This window comes from Camarhynchus parvulus, chromosome 3, assembly GCF_901933205.1.
Source record: "Camarhynchus parvulus chromosome 3, STF_HiC, whole genome shotgun sequence".
Classification (NCBI taxonomy): Eukaryota; Metazoa; Chordata; class Aves; order Passeriformes; family Thraupidae; genus Camarhynchus; species Camarhynchus parvulus.
Window position 1 is genome coordinate 93,913,938 of NC_044573.1, and position 21,627 is coordinate 93,935,564.

General features: G+C 39.7%; 1 protein-coding gene across 2 annotated transcripts in view; it reads right to left on the minus strand.

Annotated features, from left to right (window-relative positions):
* The window catches only part of KCNQ5 (potassium voltage-gated channel subfamily Q member 5), a 277,234-nt gene that overhangs the window by 46,101 nt on the left and 209,506 nt on the right, over positions 1 to 21,627 (minus strand). For both annotated transcript variants that reach the window (XM_030946119.1, XM_030946118.1), the window contains exons 4-5: positions 2,410 to 2,585; positions 1,852 to 1,977 (exon numbers count right to left, since the gene is read on the minus strand). In XM_030946119.1, the coding sequence (XP_030801979.1) occupies positions 1,852 to 1,977; positions 2,410 to 2,585 (302 nt within the window). The remainder of the gene's footprint in view (positions 1 to 1,851; positions 1,978 to 2,409; positions 2,586 to 21,627) is intronic.

Sequence of the window (21,627 nt, forward strand, 5' to 3'; positions counted from 1 at the left end):
GGTACAATCCTCTGCTCAGCCCCTCTCCCTGCCTGTGCAGGGCTAAGGCACACAGGGCCTTGCAGAGAGGTAGAGGCTGTTTCCTGGGAAATCAAATGTCTGAAAAGATGCATTCCCAAGAACATGCACAGCCACAGGAGGGTCTCTTGCAGGATCACATCCCCACTGCCACCCTAAAGGGGCAAGGGTGTTTTCAGACTGCCAGAGCTGGGGTACCCATCAGTGAGGACATCAGCATCCAATGCCAGATGCTTCACAACCTTGTCAATACAGGAAGGTTAGAAAGCTTTAAGGCAAACTCAGAACTCAGCTTTTGAAGAAATGGGAAACAAAATAAACTATAGTGCTGGAACTGAATGCAAAACCTTGTCTCATGACTTTAACCAATATAAATTTTACATGTGTTTGTACTACAGGATAAAATGTATATTTTATCAGTGATCTGCCTTGATTGCTCTAAAGCAACAAGTTTCAGCAAAATATATTTCTGAATATTTGTAAATGTACACATAATATTTAGTAGGTCTGGCTTTTCCAAGCTCCCAGTTTTGTGCAGTGATAACATAGAAATACAGTCTCTAGGGAAGACATGCAACAAATGACTAGCCCTTAGATGAACAAATTTCAAATACACTAACTACCCCTAATAATAGTGAGTGACCTTGACCTTAGCTCAAAATGCAGACAAAACTTCTTACAAATATTTTCAATAATTTAAGACATTCTGGAAAGGGCTTTTGCGCAGTCTCTGTTTGCATGCTCTGAGTCTGCATTTACTACTAAATCTAGATGGAATCCTGTCAGCAAAAGGTCTGAGGTGAGAAAGCTTCATTTTGGTATCCTTCTGATAAGGAAAGGTGGCAGAGGCTGGCTCAGGTCTCACACTAATTCCAAGGAAACTAATGAGTGCTCTATGTTATTGTCAGCATTAATGGTCTCCCAGGTATCATTTCACTACCCAGACACTGCCAGAGCACACTCTGTGTATTCTACTGCATCAGAAGGAAAAGAAAAACAGTTTTATACTGCCTGACAATAAGTGCCTTAGGCTTTGTTGGGGCAGATTTCTTAAGCTGCTTAAGTAACTCACACAGTGGAGAAGTCTGGATCACTATAGGACATTTTTAAGCAAAAAACCCCTACATATTATGCCATTAAAAAAAATCAAAACTTCAAACTTAGGCCTTTTATTGTTCATTGAAAGCCTGGTTTCTTTAACCATATTCATATAATCCTCCTTCAGAAAAGCAGTCAGGCATGTACTTAGATCCCACAGATTTCAACAAAGTAAAAACAATTGATTTGATAGTTAGCCATGATCTCAAGTATACCTGTAAAAAATAACACTGCTGAACCAGAATTGACATATTTATTCTTGGTCTTTGTCCTCAAGGTACAGAGGAAGAAGAAACAACATGTTTTAAAGGGCACTGATGATACTCTCATGCCAAAGCTGATGTAAGATTTTTCCTCTCTTTTTTCCTGACACTTTTTCCTCTTCCTGCACTGCCACTTAGAGCCCTCTGGTTTGTATCAAAACAGTTCTTTGTGGGGCCATATTACAAACTATATTACTGAAAGGCTAAGGGTTAAAAAGTACAATGCTTTCTTTCTTGAAGGTTTAGTGGTCTGGTTTGCAGCAGAAACACATAAACAGCTGTTCTGCAGGATGGACTGAAATAATCTGTCAATGTGCAAATGAATAGCTGAAGGAGGAAGCTTCTCAGACCATTTTTTTGGTCAGTGAAAACAATTCACTGAACAGCACACTAAGTTAAAATCCTCAGGAGGTGAAATTCAAAGCACTTTAGCATACTGGTTAGACAGTCCATGTTATTTTTCTATACTTACTGTGCCCCACCAGAGAGCATCTGCATATGTGGAGAATTCGGTATTTGCATCTTTTTCCACCAAATAAACCAGGAAAGATGAGAAGATGAGTACTAAAAATCCTATGTACCAGGCTGTGATTAATTCCTAGATAAAAAAGAACAGAGATCAATTCCCATTTTATGTACTAATAGAATGATATTTCAAGAAGACATCATGAAAATATCTATGTAAATGCTTTTTTGGCATCTGCGCAGTTATGAGTCAAGTGCTTCCCTATGGATGCAAATTTTCTCTGAAAGTGGACAAGATTTACTTTTATGGTTTGCTTTAGTAACATTCCCAGCATATAACAAATTACAGCTGCCCATCAAGAAAAACATTTTCAAGATCTCTAAAAACTGCTATCATTAAACATGGCCTGGTGTATCTGTCTTAGTTCATATTACAATTGATGTTACTTCAGAAAATTTTGGGTATTCTGCTCAAAACTGATAAATGCTTATTTCCTTGGTTTCTTGTTGAATCACATCAAGTGAAGATATCAACCAGACAAAATTAGTATCTAGGATTACATACCTTGCTATGTGCATAAACTACAGAACCTAACAATTTCCAAGTGCCTCCTCTTCGGTCCATGCGCACCATACGAAGGATCTGTAGGAAACGAAGACTTCTCAGTGCTGATGTTGCAAAAATGTTACCTTGAGTTTTTGCAGAAACAACTGCTATTGAAGCGATGAGAACAATGATGTCTGAAAGAAATACATTACAGAAAGCATTAATGTCCAAGTGTCAGTAAAAAGTACACACATCTACGTAAGCTGAATGAGAAGGACAAAAGAGAGACTCCTATAGTGGATGGGAATCCAAAACAGAGAGATTCCTGTTTGAAATAGGGATGTGAGATCAGAGCTGGTGTCAAAAACTACCTCGGGAATCTCCAGGGTGAAAAGTGAGGGTTACAATTTCCAAAGCACATGGATAAAAGGAGCAGTCTTAAAGAAACCTCATGTAGGAGCTTTGAAACCTGATGTAGCAAACTGTACAAATCAGTAGATGGATTAGAACTTTTCCCCTTTATCTATCTTTCCATAACAACTTTTCTGTCCAAAGGAAAAAGAAAACTAAGGTAAGAAAAAACTAGGGCAGGCCCAGAGGTGACAGTCTGGTAGAATTGGACTTACGAGCACAGTACTAATTTCCTATGAGAACAGACACTGTGTGTTTGAGAATGTAGTTTCTGGACACAACTGCCCTGATGTACCATTTCCTGGAAGGGAGGAAATACAGCACTGAGTACACAGAAGCATTCCTTCAGCTGGAAGCCTGGAAAGTTAGTTGAAGCTCAGTGAGTGCTAGGATTTATTTCTTCAGGTCACAGATTCAAACAGTGAGAGTGACTTTGGTGTACACGAACTAATCAGCCAGGTGTCCTTAGAGCCAGAACAGCATTTAAGGGGAGAGGAGGAGAAGCAGCAGAGTGATGGCACACAGATGCTGTGAGAAGGCATAATGTCCTTTTACAAGGATTAGGGTAGACATGCTGCTATGCATGGATTAGAAAGCTCTGTTCTTCCTCACCTCATGATTAATTCCCAGGCAAACTAAAAGCCTTAAGAGCCCTTCTAAGAAATACCTGATTTTAATCTTAGGGTTTTGTGGTGTTTGTATGTTTCTATGCAAAGATAATCTAAATCCATGTTTGTTGGTAAATAATTGAAAGCAGGTTCTTGTTGATACAAGTTTTACTTCTTTTGTGTTGGGTAGAAACACACATCTTGTCCCTAGCATAGCTCCTACAAGAATGACCCAGAAAGTGATTAAATACAAAGCCAAGGGTACAGATAATCTGTTTCTGTGGATTGTCCTGATAAATTGTGGAACTTTTGACACAAGGGGATAGAAGGTTTAAAACCAGCTGGATGGTCTTAGGGGAGAAGATTTAATCCTGGGCTAATTAATACCAAAAGCCCACTTCTGGCTCAGGATGTCTTCAAGTAGCAGATGTTGGGGGCTGAGAAACTCTTGTAGAGAAATATTTGTGTTTGCCCTGCTTGTGCAATCCTCCCTGGCTGTTCACTGTTAGCTGGTGTCACTGTTTGACATCCCATGTTGGCCTAGGCAGACCTTCTGCCTGTTTTATGCTCTGACATTTTAATATGTCTTTGGCTACTACATAGGTGGATCGTAGGTGGCTATTACATAATTGGGTACCAAAAATGCTAGATTTGCTTCTGAATCCATCAAGTTCAGAGATGAAGAACAGCCAGAAGTGGACATGGCGTCTTTGCACAGTACAAATCTCAAGCTCACAACAACCAGATGCAGGAGGTCTGGGTGAGAATTGAGAAATAGGAAAACTGACTAGGAAAAGTTAAGGACGTCACAAATTCTAATGGAGATCAGAAAAATAGATGGACTTGGATTGACTTGGACTTGAGCTCCACATGAAGATATTTAAATTTAGTATCTACATGTGAAGCAGGTGTCTAAACTCCCCAAGCAGCACAAGGTAACTACGTCAGCTGAGAGAGGTGCAGCTAATCCTCAGGAAGACTTCTGCTGGCTGCTCAGCTGCCTCACACTTCAGGCCTGGCACAAGCAAGGCTTAATTCAGCTGCCCAAATTCATTTGTCCAGTGCCATTTGAGATCCCTTAAGGTATCTGAGATATCCCCTAGATCTGGCAGCTATGTTCTTGGACCTGGAAAAGCTGTACTCTTCAGGAGAAGTGACTGGGGAGCAGGGAATATCATGTAACAGGCTCTGTACCCTGCTGAACTAAACCCTAGATCCTGATTGACCATACTGCCAGCATAGACACGTAGCACACATGCACCTACCTAAAGCAAACTTCTTTCTATATTTAGTAGTGTTTATTGGGATCCAAGACTAACATAGAAGGTGCTGGAATGTCTTGAGCAATATGGACTGTGCTGAAAAAACAGTGTCTCTGGTGACTGACACAGCAGCAGGGTGATCTTGGCTTGTCCCAGTGACTCTGAGAGGAGCAGCAATGGAACAGCCATTTTTATTTAGTGGTGCGTGGCTAGCAGCAAGTTAGAGATCATTAGAAGAGCAGTGTATGCCCCTAAAAATCATTCTTAGAACTTAAAAAAGAATAAGGTTGCCCAAAATATTGGGAATTATGCATTTGGTCCAGAAATTATTAAAATGCTTACTGTGGGTTTTGGTCGTCCTCCACCACTTCTAATAGGACAATGTTTTAAAAAATTCAGTGACTTGGTCCTGCTCTTATTCTTACTTATTCCAGAGCTCTGACAGTTTTTTTTTTTATAACACAAAGCTTCGTGAAGGCCCCCCACTACAAAAGATTCAAATTAATTCAGTCTTGCCAGCAGAGCACAGCCTATGCCCTGCATTGCTGGGAGCCTTCTGCCCCACTGAAGGTCTGTGGTCCCCTGTGAACATGAAAGATGAAGAAGCCAACAGTAGCATAGTTGTCTTTTCAATTTTTAAAAGCATTTGTCCAAAGGAGTTATCTACTTGTGTATGCTCTTCTATCTGGAGGGCAAGGATGAGGTTCTCCCTAAAGGGAAGAAAGGAGGAGGAAAAAGGGGAGCAGGAAATGCACTGGAACCTGTTTGAAAAGCAGTGGAAGGGAAGAGAATCCTCCTAGGCTGGTGGTGTTTTTTTCGCACTTTGCTCTCTCATCTTCTTCACTCTTCGCATCCTCAACTCCCACCCAAACTCTATCTCTAAGTCCTCAGCTGGAAATAGGGAAGGTAAGAATGTGTCCATTGCCCTTCCTGGCTGTGTTTCCCTAGGAAAAACAGTTCCTAACAAGTTAAACTACACTGAAATAATGTGCCTTCCTGCCTTTCCTAGGAGGTAGGGAAGGCAGGCAGGCACACTGTTTCAGTGTAGTTTAACTTGTTAGGAACATGTGTAAGATAAATCAAAATAAACCCTTCTTGGAATGAAATCAGAGTCCTAAGAAAAGTTTGCAATTGTTGAAAGTCACTTCTGAGTATGTAAAAACTGCTTGATTTTTTTAATCTAAACATACCCTGGAAAAAAAGGAAAAGTTAAATATATTATGATTTTTCTCTGTGCCATACTTTTATACAATATGCTTCAGGTGGCATTTTCCCTATTTTAAACCAAGAAAGAAAAATATTATTCTGAACTTCCTTTTATATTCCATGTGAACATAGCTAAAGTCTCTGTGGTATTTCTGTATTTTAAGAAGGCTTTCCCAGACTTTTATTACTATTTTCCTCTTTATCTTTTGGAGGCAAAAGTAGGAAAAGAGGTAGAATTAAATAGCGATATTTCATTTAATTTAATGGGCTCTCCATTTTCACTCTGAATCTTTCTGTAAAGCACCAGAAAAGATTCAGTTGTGAGATTGAGTAATGGGCAGTATAATTCCAACTTCTCTATAATGACTTACTAAAAGACAGAGGTTTCTAATGTACATTTACCCCTTTGTTTATTTTTTCCTAAGCTAATATCTTATGTATGATCTCCCAAAATGTTAAGCCTCTCTTCAGCCATGATGATGATTTTATTCACCCTTTAGAAATATGTCTCAGATTTTTATCCTTGCAGATAAGAATCTCCCTCATTAACTCTAGTCTGAGATTTCAAATCATCTCAGCAGCTTTTGCATTGGTCACTTTTGAGCACTTAATTTAAAAAGAAATTTCAAACAACTAACTCTTTCACCTAGTACCACTCACTAAACCCCTGAGATTACACAAAAGTTTTGTGCATACTAACTGGTGAAAGATTTTTTATTTGACAGGCACCATTTTAACAGGGCCCTTTCATGAGAAACACAAAAAAAAAAAAAAAGATGACCCCAGAACTCATGTGTGTAACAGATTACATCTATGTATTGTCCAGTGTCACTAAAACAGTAACACATAACACAAGTAACTAAAGGCCAGTAATGCAACTACCCCAAACTTCCATAACTCCTGCAAGATGTGCCAGTCCAAGTTCCCCACCTCACAGAGGAAGGCCAGTGTTGGGCCAGTTGTTGCCTTAGGTTGCTCAAGTTTGGTCAGAAATTCTGGATTGCTTGTCTTACTGATGGAGCTGTGGTTGGCATTCCTAAACTATCAGCATTTCTAATGCCAGCTGGGAGATTAATAATGTGACTGTTAGAATAATAATAGTAGAAAAGGAGGCATCATAAATCATCACAAGAGATTGTTTTACTTTTAATGACTTCTCCAATGCAACTGTCCTAGCATGAGGTTCTTGGATGTTGTGAGATTTTACAGCATTCATAGGTATCATGGGAATGAACCCAGCTAAAGGGTTCACAAAAGCTATACTTGGATATTGTGCCATGTCCCAACACCTTGATGTACCATCAGGACAATCTCTAAAGTTACAGCAAGAATGTCAGGATGGTTTTTACAAGGGCATGTAATGATGGAACAAGGGGGAATGGCCTTACTGAAAGAGGGTTGGGAATGGATGCTCCTTTCCCAGATGTGTTCAAGGCCAGGCTGGATGGAGCTTTGAGCAGCCTGGTGCAGTGGAAGGTGTCCCTGCCCATGGCAGGGGCTGGAACCAGATTTTGCTTCTCTCAACCCAAACTATTCTGTGAGTCTATGATTATTGGGAAACGTAATCAATGGCAATCTCTCATTTGCTCAAAGCTCATGCACATGCTCATATTAATACACAAACCTGCATCATCTTTCTTTTTCATATTTTTCAAAGAAAGAATAAGTTTAGAGGAGTTTTGCCTGCTGCCTGCATTTAATGCTAACATGTTGAAACACCCTTTCCTCTAAATACAAATGATACTTTGAGACAATACAGGTTAAATTAATCTTGTGATTTTTTCTTTTATTTTATCTGAATAGAAAAATGAATAATATTTAATCACTTTTGGTTCATTACTAGGTCATCAAAAGAGTATTTGCTATAAATTCACAGAAAATGCTGAGAGTTCACACATTCTTATTAAGAATAGACAGTAAATGTCAATGGCTGTCAATTACTGTGTCTGCACCAGCTACAGATCAGTAAAGAGAGGCAACAAACTAGGACATGAGTAGGGTATAACTGCCCCCAGAACTGCAGAATTAAGCAGAAAATCTCAAGGGGCTGTTTTATCTAGCCTGCAGCTGTATTAACTCACAAAGGAAATTAACTGGGCAATTGTATCACCAACTCTAAGCTACCCTTAGGCTGTCCTTCTCAGGTCTAATTTTGAGCTAGAGTTATTATCCATGACCCAGAGAAAAGGCACAGCTTGTAGTGGTCATTTCTGAGTAGTTCTCAGGACAGTTCATTATCCTCAGCTTCAAAGTTACTTTTGAAAAAACCCCAGCACTATGATTCTATGATGCCACAGAGACACTGGGCTCCACTAAGGGCACGAGGCAGCTTTGACATCAGCTCCCTCTGCTTACCATGGCACAGGTCATGCACACCTATGGCAGCACAGTGAGCAATTATTCTCCCTTGCTGAGGAGTTTAAATAGGTTTTAATTGCGATTTGCAGCAATCAATACATAGTAACACTTAACAGCTTTCTATTCTGAGTCACTAAGAGGTGGTAGTGGTGGTAGGGAGGAATGACCAGCATCTTGGTTTTTCTAATATCTCTTTGGATACCAGTTCTTCCAGTCCTTAATGCTATTCTCAGAACTCTCTTCAATTTGCCTTCAATAATCTCAACAGCTGGCTGGCCATGATCAAGGGGTATCATGTAATCAATGTGGAAATGTACTTTGAAGCTTAACCAGATGCTACAGCACAAAGCTAACACAACACACATTCCAGACCACTGTATTTGAGCACATCACACTATAGAAATTGATTTAAAATATATCTAATCAATGGGGTTTATCCTAAACTGATATAAATTGGCAATTAAAGCAGTTTAATATAAAGCCTGACAACTGACAGTGGACTTTGGCCACATATCAGCACCTGAAAATAATTTTCAGATTCCTAAAAGAACAGGTCTGTTTCCACAAGCTTGACTATTGGAGCAGCAGCCTTTTTGCAAAGCCTAGTAACATACTGGGCATGAGTGTACTTCATGCTTCTGTGGGCTAGCAAAAAAAACCCAACAAAATCAAAAACAAGAAGAAGAAAAGAAAAAGACATTCATAGAGTTTAAGGCTTTGAATACCATAATAGAGCAGTATGCAGTGAGGGACAGAATTGGATCACTATTTCTTGAGCACTTGTTCAGAATGGTCAGAGGGCAGAAAAGGTCAAAGAGCCAGAAACTGTCTGGAAAACTGCTGTTATCTTGAACAAAGGGATTAACTACTTCCCTCTACCAGTTCAGGAGGGCAAAGAATACAAAACATGAATAGAATATGCTGCAACAGTTATATTGAAAAGAGGCAAATGTAATGTTTTTACCAGGTGGTAGTTCCTTTGCTCTGTAAATGTTCCCTTACTATAAAATCAGTGGGATATTTCACATAATTGTGACAGAAAAATTTGGTCAAATACGGGCTGAACTTACAATGACCTTGCATAAGTATTTATCCCAGAAACCAAGAATTTTCAATATCTTTACCTGTAATTATATCCCTGAACAGAGAGATGAAGGATATTTAGAAAGATGATGCGTGTTATCATGTTTAGCAAATTATCTCATTGGAAGGAGCAGAACTATTTATCAGCAAAGTAAAAGTCAGTATCTGCATGATTGCCAGAATCTGAAAACTGGCTTTTTAGAGACTACTCTGGAGACATGCAGACTTTTGAGATCACCTGAATTCACCCTCAAATGATATTCTCAAGAATTATTTTCTGCCTATAACTCCCCCTCCAAAAAGCAATTTAATAGCGCTCATTGAATTATGTCACCTGAAGACCTCTAACGTAATTTGGGAGAGGCAGGAAGTTGAGTTCTGTACCTCCCACAAGAAGCTGAGCAGACTTACACCTACAAGGCCTCAATTTTACAGAGAAAAAAAGCCTGAACACCACCAGCAACAACAAAACCCCCCCAAAGCAATGTGAGATATTCTAAAAATAATGATGCTTAGGATCTTGGGTCCTGGCAAAGTTTGCTTTCAGCTCTGTCTGAATATAGCTTTTCTTTCTGGTCAGGGATCAGATCTCTGCTCAGATGCCAGACAGGTTACGATTAATCGTCACCTACTAGTAAAAGTAATTGGCAGGATATCTTCAGGAAATTCTTGGGATGGATGATGCTGTTTGATTTTTGCAGATGTTGTTGTCATTCCAGCCAAAAAGTCTTTGTGTCTTCAAATATGTAACACCATCTGGATGGAAATCATCTTAATTGTCATTGCAGGCAAAACAAGTTGGTGATTTCACTTCCTTCTTTAATCTTTTTGCAAGATGCAAAACAACATGGTATTTTTAGAAGTAGGAAAGTGAGCTGGTATTGCATATCAAGATAATTCAGAGATAAACACAGATGAGTGTGAAAATTGACTTTTATTGCTGTTGAAAAACAGGAAGAGAGTAATGTACTGTAGTGGCACATACAAGAGAAAGAAGTTCTATAAAAATATGTAATGCCGCCCAGGCACTGAAGTGGAATTAAAAAAAATCCAGAGGTTAATACTTCTTCTCTACTGATTTTTTTCTAACAGTGGGAAATGGCTACATTAGTCACTGCCTTTCATTTTAAGGAATCCACTAAAACTGATCTGTGCATAGAAACTTGGATTTTTCTTATCGTCAGCTAAGCAATAGCCCAGTGAAGAAATCAAATAGATGAATCACCTTGGACCCTTCTTTCCCTTTATTGTTTTTATTTGCAATATATTGGAATAATCTGAGTAAGAATGTGAAATGAAAGTAACGTCCTGGAAATACAGACAACATCATTCTGGAATAATAAATCATATTTTTATATAACTGAAGTGGGTCTACTTAGAAAAACAGCTCATCAATATGTAAAGATATCTTTTCTGACAAAGAGAGAACTGGAAACAAGTCAAAGACAATTCTTAGGAAAGCTAATCAAATACAACAAAAGTTAACTCCAAACAATTTCTGAACCAGAAAGAAAAGGAATATTTTTAATCAGACAATACTGGATATTTTTAGATGTGAAAACTAAATATTACCTTTTAAAACTGTGGACTAATGAAGATGAGTAAGATTTTTCTTTTGTCATTTTAAAAAAATTTATAATGAAATCCTGATTCCATGTCCAATAATGGATCAACCAATGCTGCTCACTACTGTGTCAGTGTATTAGAAGTATATGTACCCTGTTCCTTTGTAAAAGTAGCATATTGTTAGACCATGATGGCAAATACATCCAAACAATGTCATTTTACTTTCTACTGTGGACAGCCAAAATACTTCTCTATGGCCTGAGGACCACAGTAGCTCAACAAGTACTGAATTTTAAACTGTAGCTGTGGGTGCCACATTCTATTTAGTCGGGATAAGAATAAAAACATTCATGGGAACATTTCACCTGTCTTTGTACTATGTGCAATTATTGTTCATGGCCCTGTTGAGTACACAATCTTTCTATGGACTGAATAAGTCCTCAGCAGACATTTTCATGCTATTAACAGCTGGCTCAATAAATCTTAAAAATCTAAGGGCCTCCTGCAAGCTAAGATTAAGTTCAATTGCAAGCCTTTCATGGATTTATACTTAATTAACCTTTTCCAATAATTGATCTATAACATAATTAATATGTACCTGCCGGAAGGAATACAGCAGCATTTACTAAATGCAAGTTTTACTTGGCTTTAAGACAGGCTGACAGAAACATTTAAAGCTGTGTCTTTGACCTAGTTTGCCAACCCGATTTTTGTTCAGCTAAAGAAACAAACTGCAAGTGACACGTGCAGATTCTTCCCATAAATCTTCACTCATTCTGTGCAGAAACAGTTTTGTGCCTTGAAAGCACTGGAAAACAAGGTTTGTTAGTCCCTTTACTATGGCTGTATGTTGCTGGATGACAGTAGACCTTAGTGGAAAAGGCTATTGCAGTGGAGAGAAAAACATCTGAAGGTTTCTGGAGGGAAAGGCAACAGGATGCCAGACACATGCCCCTGGGGAGTAAAGATGCTCATTACATCAGGCTGTAAGCAAACCACAAAGTAATCGTCAAGAAAAAAGACAAAGTAGATACAGCATGGCAAGACTTGTGCATGGAGAAGGGGCTGAATAATTTAGCAGTGGTTAGTCAGAAGACAAATATGAGATACAGGCATGCAAACTAGTGGAAGATAAGAAGGTCTGTTGGATGCCTCCTATTTACCCTTTCTTATAAAAGTGAGATCAAAAGACAATTTAAATTTGATTAAAAAAATTACAGGATTGAATTGTAATTGACTTGTAAAGTTCATTGCTCTGAGGTATAAAGAGCAGGGAAAATGAAAGACAAGTTTGGATGTTTTCCCCTGAATTGCTGGAATTAGATTTTTCAGGGGATCCAAATTCTTGTGTGACTCAGGCACTGATTACTCCATGTGTGATTGGCTATTTTGGGCTATAGGTATTAACACCATCATTAGGGGTGTCTGGCACTGGTCAGCAAGTGGAAAGACACCAGCCAGGACTCCTGCGTGACCCAGCCCCGCAGGGAAGCATTGCAATGTCCGTGCTGGATCCTTGCAGCCACAAGGGGAGGAATCTACAGGCAGGAACGTGCACTTCATGGCCTTTTCCTCATACTCTAAAACCTTAGGCAGGGGCAGGTAGGCATAGGGTCTGGAAATGTTCATCTAACACATTCCCAGATTGTGGATAAAGTGAAGGTGATATAGTGGCATGGGAGTGGAAAGGCCAAAAAAAGTTTGGAACAGAAAAATCCTGGTGTGTAGGTGAAAGTGGATGGGTGGAAACTGACAAGTAAAGATGCTGAAATGAGCAGGGAGAGAAAAACATGTCTCTGACAAGAGGAAAAGCCTGTTTGTAGGTGGAGAGGGAAGAGACTATTAAAAATCTACTCTCAAATTCACAGGGTGCTGGGGAAACAGAAGGTATCCAGTCTCTAGCTGACTTATCTAACACAGATGTTGAAGGCAGCAACATGGGTCCCTCAGTGTTGGCTGAAAGAGTTCCTACATTCAGTGTTCTGAGCCTCCCTTCATAGGCAAAACCCTCTCCCTGCTGCCTAAAAGCCGAACTTGCATTTCTAACCTATATAGCTATTTTGGATGTCTGCACAATTGGTGACTGCCTCTTGGGACTCCTTTGTTTCTGTAAATAGAGTTTATTCAGATTACATACAGAGCCAGACATCTCCAGCCACTCTTTCCCCTCAGCTGCCATCCCACCTGCAATTTGTGTGTGGGCAGCCTAAGAGGGAGTACTGTGCCAGGAAGAAGGTTTATGTAATTTGGAGAACACTAGTGTGGGGCATCTTACATGGCCACACTTGAGACTTCCTGGTGTAGGGGATATGAAGAAAGAAATAGAGGCTCTGTTCAGTGGTTTTCAGAAAGGAAAAACCCCATAATCTGGTATCACTCTCCCCAACCTGACAGGGGCAATCACAAGATGAGATCTTAAATGCAGTAGATCATGTCATACTGTGTGACAACCTCTCCACTCTGCCTTGTGACATTTTCATCTGAAATGAAACAGTCTCCACTGTGAGGGTGCCATGAATAGACTGTGCTGGCAAAGGGGAGCCTCAGGACTGAAGGAGCTCTGCCTTTGCTGTGGCTGCTGCCCAGGTGGTCACATATGTACATTGGGGCACCAGGGTCACAACACAACACAAGGGTGAAAGTGAGTGGCTTCCTTTGCACCATTTAGGAGCTTCCATAGGCTGATCTGGGTCTGATCTGATCGTCACCTTCCTTGGATCTGTTATTGACAGCAATATCAAATATCACCAAAGGACAGAGCTCAATTTTGAGAGCTATCAACACAGGCTTGAAGATAAAAATTGTGATTTTTCTTTAATGGGATGGGAGGAAATTAAAATGTGCAGAACATGCCCAAATGGCCATCTAGAAATACGCGAGTATTTCTACTCAGCCCTATTAAACCTGAGATACAAACACTGCAACTCTGTTACACAGTGTAACAATATTGTCACATTGTCAAATCCTTCCTAACTGCTGTATTTACTATGGCAGGTATAGAAAGGAGAAATCAAAATCCGTATTTTCTCCCTTATACCCAAGTCTCTCCCTAATGTAGCAGTTGGAATGTAACCATTTGAGGTACGATCATAAAACCAGAGATTTCCTGCAACTCCCACTGGACTACTGTGCCCATCAGTCACTCCAGCAGCGCTGGTGGCAGCACTCAGTTCTCTGAAGGGATGTCAAAGAATGGAAACATCTGTGGAAGCTGCATTTCTTCAAGCTTTGTGATCTCTAATAAGTCAGTGGCAAGGCTGGATGAAGACATCTGGCAATCAATTTGATTATATTGAGTGTAACAGTGGGCAAAGCTTATGCTTTAAACTGTCAGCATTTACAGTTGACAAATTAAAGCTGAGTAGATGCCAGAGGTCTGCATGTGAAGAAACAAACATTACCTCTAAAGCAACTGAAAAAGTCTGTGTTTCTAAACAACAATACAGTCAAGCAAAATGAAGCTACTGTTCTTAGCCAACTGCACCAACAACCCTTTTCCTGGAGACCTCATTCACACAGGGGTGACCTGAAGAGAAATAAACTAGTCTTCAGCAAAGAGAGCAATAAAATCACAACATTCAGCAGTTATAAGAGAGATAATTATGAACTAAAAGAAGGAAATAATGGAAATATGAAATAGCAGAATGTTGCCTGCTCATAGGCTGCAGGGTGAATGAAAAAAGAGCTGTTATCTGTGCAAAAGAATTGGCGAAAGTGGACTTAATACAGGTAATCATGAATGAGGTAGTTTCCCACAATACAATACCTAGAGGTGTCTAGAGACTGAACATTTGGAGCTATTTATTTACAGAGTGGATTGTCAAACATGGCAAGAGATCAGAAGTGGTCAATGCCCCTTGAATGTCATTATTTTAGAAGCTTTTGGACAACGTCCTTAATAACATGCTTAAGACTTTTGGTCAGCCTTGCAATGGTCAGATAATTGGACTAGACGATCACTGTAGCTCTCTTCCAACTGAAATATTCTTTCCTTTTCCTTTTTCTTTTTCTTTTCCTTTTCCTTTTCCTTTTCCTTTTCCTTTTCCTTTTCCTTTTCCTTTTCCTTTTCCTCTTTATCATTTCTCAATGTATTTCCCACAGTTGCTTTCAAATAACTCTGGAAAGATTCCTGCAGTAAATGCCAATGCAATTACTCCACTTAGACCTCTTCTACTGTTTTCATTTGGGCTGACAGGGGTGAGGCTGGGACACCATGAGAGAAAGCAGGATTTGATTGACTAACACTTGTGAGAGAGTTAATCATGGCTCAAACAGTCAGATTGACAGCATTCAAATTTATGGTAACATGCTGACAAAGCACCCCTGAGTAATTATGGGCATGTTAGTAATAAAGGAGACACACTGAAAGTATCTTTTGAAGTAAAGCAGTGCTGCAAGCCAGGGGTATCAAGTCCAGTGAGAGGCTACATGAGTGCCAAGGGCATTCATGTAATAAATTTAAGTAATGGGCAGCTGCAAAAGCCCAAATAGTGAACATATAGTGAACATACAATGAACAAATTTTGAATCCTAGCCTAATAGGATTGTTTTGGACCGATATAAAAATATTCCTAAAGTATCAAGATTTCTGCCTGGAAAGCATAATTCACTGTTGCAAAAGCAGAACTTGTACAAAGAATCAATTCTTCTCAGAGAGAAGCTACAGGCAAGAGCTCATCATGATCTGAAATGGGAATTACAAAGAATGGCACACACTGAAGCAGCTGATCTTCAGCACATCTGGAAAGAAGCCAAGAAAGCTGAGAATTTTATTGCGTATCAGTTATGTTCTGACATGTTATTCATGCCATTAAAAATATAATTTTTTTAGATGCTAAGAGTGATACAATTTTAAAAACACCAGTGTTTATACTCATAACTACTTAATTATGAAATGGCAAACTTACACATACTTATGGTATCTGAGAAACTATCTTGTCCATGGATATGATGGGAATTCAGCACAGCAAGGCAGAAAATGAACATCAAATCAAATAAAGGCAGATTATGAACATAAAGATATTTGTCTAAGCAACTTCATATTCTGGGTATCTCTAGTAGCAACAAGTTTAAAGCCAGTACCTAAAAAATGTGAGCAAAACTGAACATACAAAGACAAACCAGAAAAGGTTGACTGCTGCTTAGTCTGTCAGTTGCTTCCCTCCTTACCATAAATTTCCATGTCACAGCTCATAAACAGCACTGGAATTGCTATGATACACTTTTATATGACATAATATTTTATAATAAATAGCATTTAATATCATAATATTATTACCATCATCATCATCCTTATCCTCATCATTACCCTTATCATTATCATTATCCTTATAATAATCATTATCCTTATGATTATACTACAATGTATTTTATGAGATTCAAATATGAGAGAGAAATAATAAATTGAAAGACTGCTTAAATCATATACACAATCTGGGTGAGTATGGGCAGGAGTCTCATTATTTTTAAATAATTTGACTGTGATATTTCACTTCAGAACACTTTCCTAACAAAAGGGAACTGAATTAGCAATTGCATAACATTTCAGTGCAGGTACTGAGTTGTATTAGTCTTGTTCAAAATGGATAATGACTTAATGCTTAAGAAAATATCTTTTATAGCCTTCTAATGCAGGAATTTTATTATTAAAAAGAAATCATTTTTAATAAAGTCCTTGTATTTTAACAGCCTTTCTATCACGACCCTGTCTCTTCAGTCTTCTCACCCCAGGTTGCCCAGTTCATGGTAGGGGCTCATCTACTCTATGTCACAAACCCAATAGTGACACTAGTGTAAGATCAAAAAACCACAGCATGAACAAACCCAGGCTGCTGAATTCTCTAGCTCATACCAGAAGGAAACTTCAATGTGAACTGCATTGCACCAAACTAGGTTTCCTTTGAATAGCAGACATGCAACTTCTGGAAAGAGGAGATCAGAGCCTGATGTCTTTAATCCCAGCAAATGTTACCTTACTCAGCAGCAAGGGTAGTAGTCAGCAAAAGTAAGTGTGAAAGGATAAGGCCCATAGATGATATTAAACAGACATTACTTTTTCTGCATGTTTCTAAAAACTGCATTGCCAGAACTGTCAAACACGAAGATATGACACTAAATATTAATTTTAAAAACCTACATAATTTGGGACCCTTCTAGCCTAAAGAACATCTCTGTTTATAGCACTGAATTATGGCTGCTGAAATTATCTGAGGAAATTTTTATTTGAAATCTAAATACTACTACTACTATTACTCCTACTACTACTGCTGTTATTATCAGAGTATTTTCTGGAGTGGAGTGGGCAGGGTGTGTCTGAGATGAGTTCAAGTTTGGCTGGCAGAAAGTCCCCAGACATGAAATTTGATGTAACCTTTTTTTCTGGCATTTATAATGAGATGTCATGTGAGATATGTCTTCTTGGTCAAGGATATACTTAGTTACAGACAATCTCTGGGTTATTTAGAGTTCAAATTACACTGGAAAGGGGCTGTTTATATTGTTTATCATGAGCAGCAGAGTTACCATCTGTCTGTATTTAAACTATATGATGTGTCTAAATACCAAGGTGACAGACACACAATGTGTTATTACACAAATATATTGAAATAATTCAAATTAAATGTCCAGAAGATCTTATAACACACTAGCTATGGATTCGTTTATAAAGGTTTGACAAAACTGCCCCATGATGGTTCATTACCACTCTAATTAATGAAAAATAGATCCAGTAATAAGCAACAGTCACTGCTATCACTTAATGCTCTGAAATAAGGTTTGCCAGCCATGAAGTTCAAGGGCCTGATTACAGATAATGGACTTAAGCTTCCTGTTGGGAATTTGCTCATTCTGCAGCCTCAACAAAATTTGAACTTTTGACATTTCCATCATGCTGTAGCTTGACTAGAGGTAAAATAGAAGCAGCTGTGGTGAAACTGCTAATGGACTAACTGAAATACATGAAATCTTTCACTTGCCTGGACCACCAGGAAGTGTGGCTGGCCTGGATAAATGTAATACTACTAGAAACAGGCTCAAATTTAAAGAGAAAAAAAATCTGTCATAGGAGTTTCCACCCCCAACTTTAAATTGAATAAAGTTTAAGCATTATAGTTAGCAATGTGCCCTGGCAGCCAGGAGAGCCAACCCTGTCCTGGGGGCATCAGGCACAGCATCACCAGCTGGGCAAGGGAGGGGATTGTCCTGCTCTGCTCTGCACTGGGGCAGCCTCACCTCGAGTGCTGGGGGCAGTTCTGGGCACCACAATGTAAGAAAGACATTAAACTATCAGAGAGTGTCCAAGGAGGGCAACAAAGGTGGGGAGGGGCCTTGAGGGGAAGCTGTGTGAGGAGTGGCTGAGGGCACTGGGTCTGTTCAGCCTGGGGGAGACTGAGGGGAGACCTCACTGCAGTTACAGCTTCCTTGTGAGGGGAACAGGAGGGGCAGGCACTGATCTCTGTGGCGACAGTGACAGGACCCGAGGGAATGGCCTGAAGCTGTGTCAGGGAGGTCTAGGTTGGATATCAGGAAAAGTTTCTTCACCCAGAGGATGGTTGGGCACTGGAACAGGCTCCTCAGGGCAGTGGTCCCAGCCCCAAGCCTGACAGAGTTCAAGAAGTGTTTGGACAATGCTCTCAGGCACAGAGTGTGACTCTTGGGGGTGGTGCTGTGCAGGACCAAGAGTTGGACTTTGATGATCCCTGTGGGCCCACTCAGGATATTCTATTTCTATGTTAAAAATTCATTTGCTCTTGTTGGGCTTTCTCACATAGGAGTCCCAAAGTCTCTTACAGAGTCAGTGGAGTGAAAGAAGTTCCTCTGAGAGCTCAGTGGACTTCAGACATGCAGGTGAGGCCAGCAGGATCTTACTCTTCTGACCAAGAGTTTGTTGTTTATTATTCCTAAATATTTTTACAGTGCCCCAAGTGGAAGCTGCCCTCACAGACTGAGATCTCAGTCTGTGACACGTGTATCAGAGGATTATGGTAAATCCTCTGATACACATAGGAGAGTGGCCAGAAGTTTCATTTTGTTAGGTAACATACCACCATCTGGAAGCCCATTGCCCGAGGAAGGACAATGGACTCTTCATTTATTTCACTGTCCCCAAATGGCTTTACAGGGAGTGGATGCCCTATATCTTCCCAGTTAGACTTGTCCTCTTTTGTTTTCAGGATCTTCAGTGAGCTCAGGCACAGACATCAAGTTTTTCTTGGTTTGCAAGCACCCCTGACCCCCAGATTGAATTGCTTGGATTGCTGCTCTTCTGAGCAGTAGAGCGCAGCAACGCTGTTCTGCAGGGCTGACAGCCAAGCTTCAGAGTGATATACCTGTGACATTTAATATTTGCAGGGGAATATACATATTTAAGTACCTTATGTGCCTGTAAGGATGCGTTGCTGTGGCCTTTATGTTAGGTACACAAGCTCATATACAATGAGAGAAAATGAGGGAGGTCAGGTAACATGGAACAAAATGCAAAGCATGTTTTAATACTACACTGTTATTTCCATTTTTACAGAAATAAATAAGGGTACAAAACTGTCAAATAATTTGTTAGATGTAATTACTAACCTGGTAGCACACAGTGACGCTTGATGAACTAATTTGTCAGAGTAGTGACATTGTAGGCACACTAACATAAACACAGAGCTTTGGCCCTGAATAAAACTTCTCTGGTTATTAGGTTTTTAATGGAAAAAATAAAGGCTGTCTAAATGTTATCTTTGGGGCAATCCTCAAATTTGTTATTTCTAAGCCCTTAGGCCACTGCCCTATGTGATTTGTGTTTAATCACCAAAAAATAATCAGGGAAAAGATCTACCGGAGATCTATAGCAAGTTTAATTAATAGTAAACAGACTAAGTCTTCTAAAATATTATTGTTCCACTGTAACAATAAACGGAAAGAATAATTGAATGGATGACTAAGTAAATAATTAAAAGTAATAGGCCCAAACTGGCCATGGAATCTCTCTTAGGGAGGCCTTAGCACTGATTTCATTGAGTTCCCCCTGAAGCCATCTTTTCTCCAGATGAACATGTACAAATCCCTCAGCCTCTCCTCACGGGGCAACTGCTCCAGCACTGATCATCCTCATGGCTTCACTGAACTCACTCCAGTTTTTTAAGGTCTTTCAGGTAGGGTGTTGGAGGGGAAAATGGGGTGCAGTATCTTGGATATGGTCTAGTGAGTGGTGAGTAAAGGGAGATAATAATCTATTGATTGTGCTCTGGCTAACACAGCCTCCTGACCTTTGCTGCTGCCTCACACTTTGCCATGACTGCAAAGCCAAGGCGTCAGGCAAATAACTACTTTATGCAGCAAGACATGCAAGATGACTTGGTTTTTCCTCAAAAGATTAAATCTGGAAAGATGCTGAATATCAGAACATCAGAAACTTCCTTCTGGAATGCTAAAGTCCAGAAATGGACTGAAGTCAATGAATAGAAGAAGAGACATGCAGAACAGTCAGTGGCAAGAAATTCAAGCTATTGGTTTAGTTTCCAGAAGCTGCAGAACAAAGCTGCCTTTCCACCCAGTGCACCAGTATAGGAAGACATCCACAAGCAATAGACTGTTGTCTACTAATTAATTCTGCTATCAAGTGATAGAGTTCCAAGTAATAGAGTTCCAAGAATGATGCTTTTAAGGCCAGGGAATGCTTACATAAAAATAGATGAAACAAGAAGAGAAGGTGAATTTCAGAGAAAGGAGGAAATACCATAATCAAGTGAAGCAAACCCACACCCCCAGGGTGATCTGTGCCAGAAGACCTGCTTGAACTATTTCACCAACAGTAGGAGGATAGGTACGAGTAGTTTTAAGGAAGGCATGGAAATCTATAAAGTCCCCCGTGAATCATAGAATTATTTAGGTTGGGAAGGATGTTTAAGATCATTGAGTCAAACTGTAAACCCAGCACTGGCAAGTCCACCCCTGAACTATGTCCCTAAGCACCACATCTACGTCTTTTAAATATGCAGAATTTTGTACAAGGAAGAACTCCTGCATTCAGTTTTGCTGAGAATTAACACCTCAGAGTGAAGCTAATCACTGATATAAAACTTGCCAGTTAAGTGGAGACAGGAAAGGGAGGAGACACAAAAGCAGAATCAAACAAACTTCTGGTGTTTCTATACAATGGCATTTGGAAGAGTAGCAAAACAAACACTCTGAGAAGTCAAATGGTTCTTGTAACTTCAGAATCTTCAAAGGTGTTTTTAGTAAGCTCTAAATTGCTGTAGTAAGTTAATTTTACTAAATTAACAGTGGTGCTTTCTTATGATTGTGCCCTGACAAAATCTGACTACTGCTAAATTTCTAATGCACCATAAAATCTTGAAATAATGGTAAGTCTGGTTAAGGAAGGTAGCCATGTTTTGTGATTTCCACTTTCTGCTAGGCATGGAAATCTTGGGGCAAGTGTGTGACCTGGCAAGGTATCTACCCACCTCCCCTGCTGCCCAAAAATCCCAAATCCCAATCCTGATACTTGGCCCTCTCCCACAGTTTCATAAAACAGCATAGATGGGATGTTTCTTTCTGAGGGGGTGACAATCTGGGGTGTCTTCCTAGCTGCTCATGCAACTTTCTCCATTGAAGGAGTGGCTTAGGGGGACAAAGTGTGGATTTACCAGGGAATGAGGTGGAAGAAAAAAAACTTGCTCGACACGTTAGGCCTAACCAGTGCACTGGTCTGCCATGTCAAGGAACACTGTGTAACTCCTGTTTAGACCAGGATG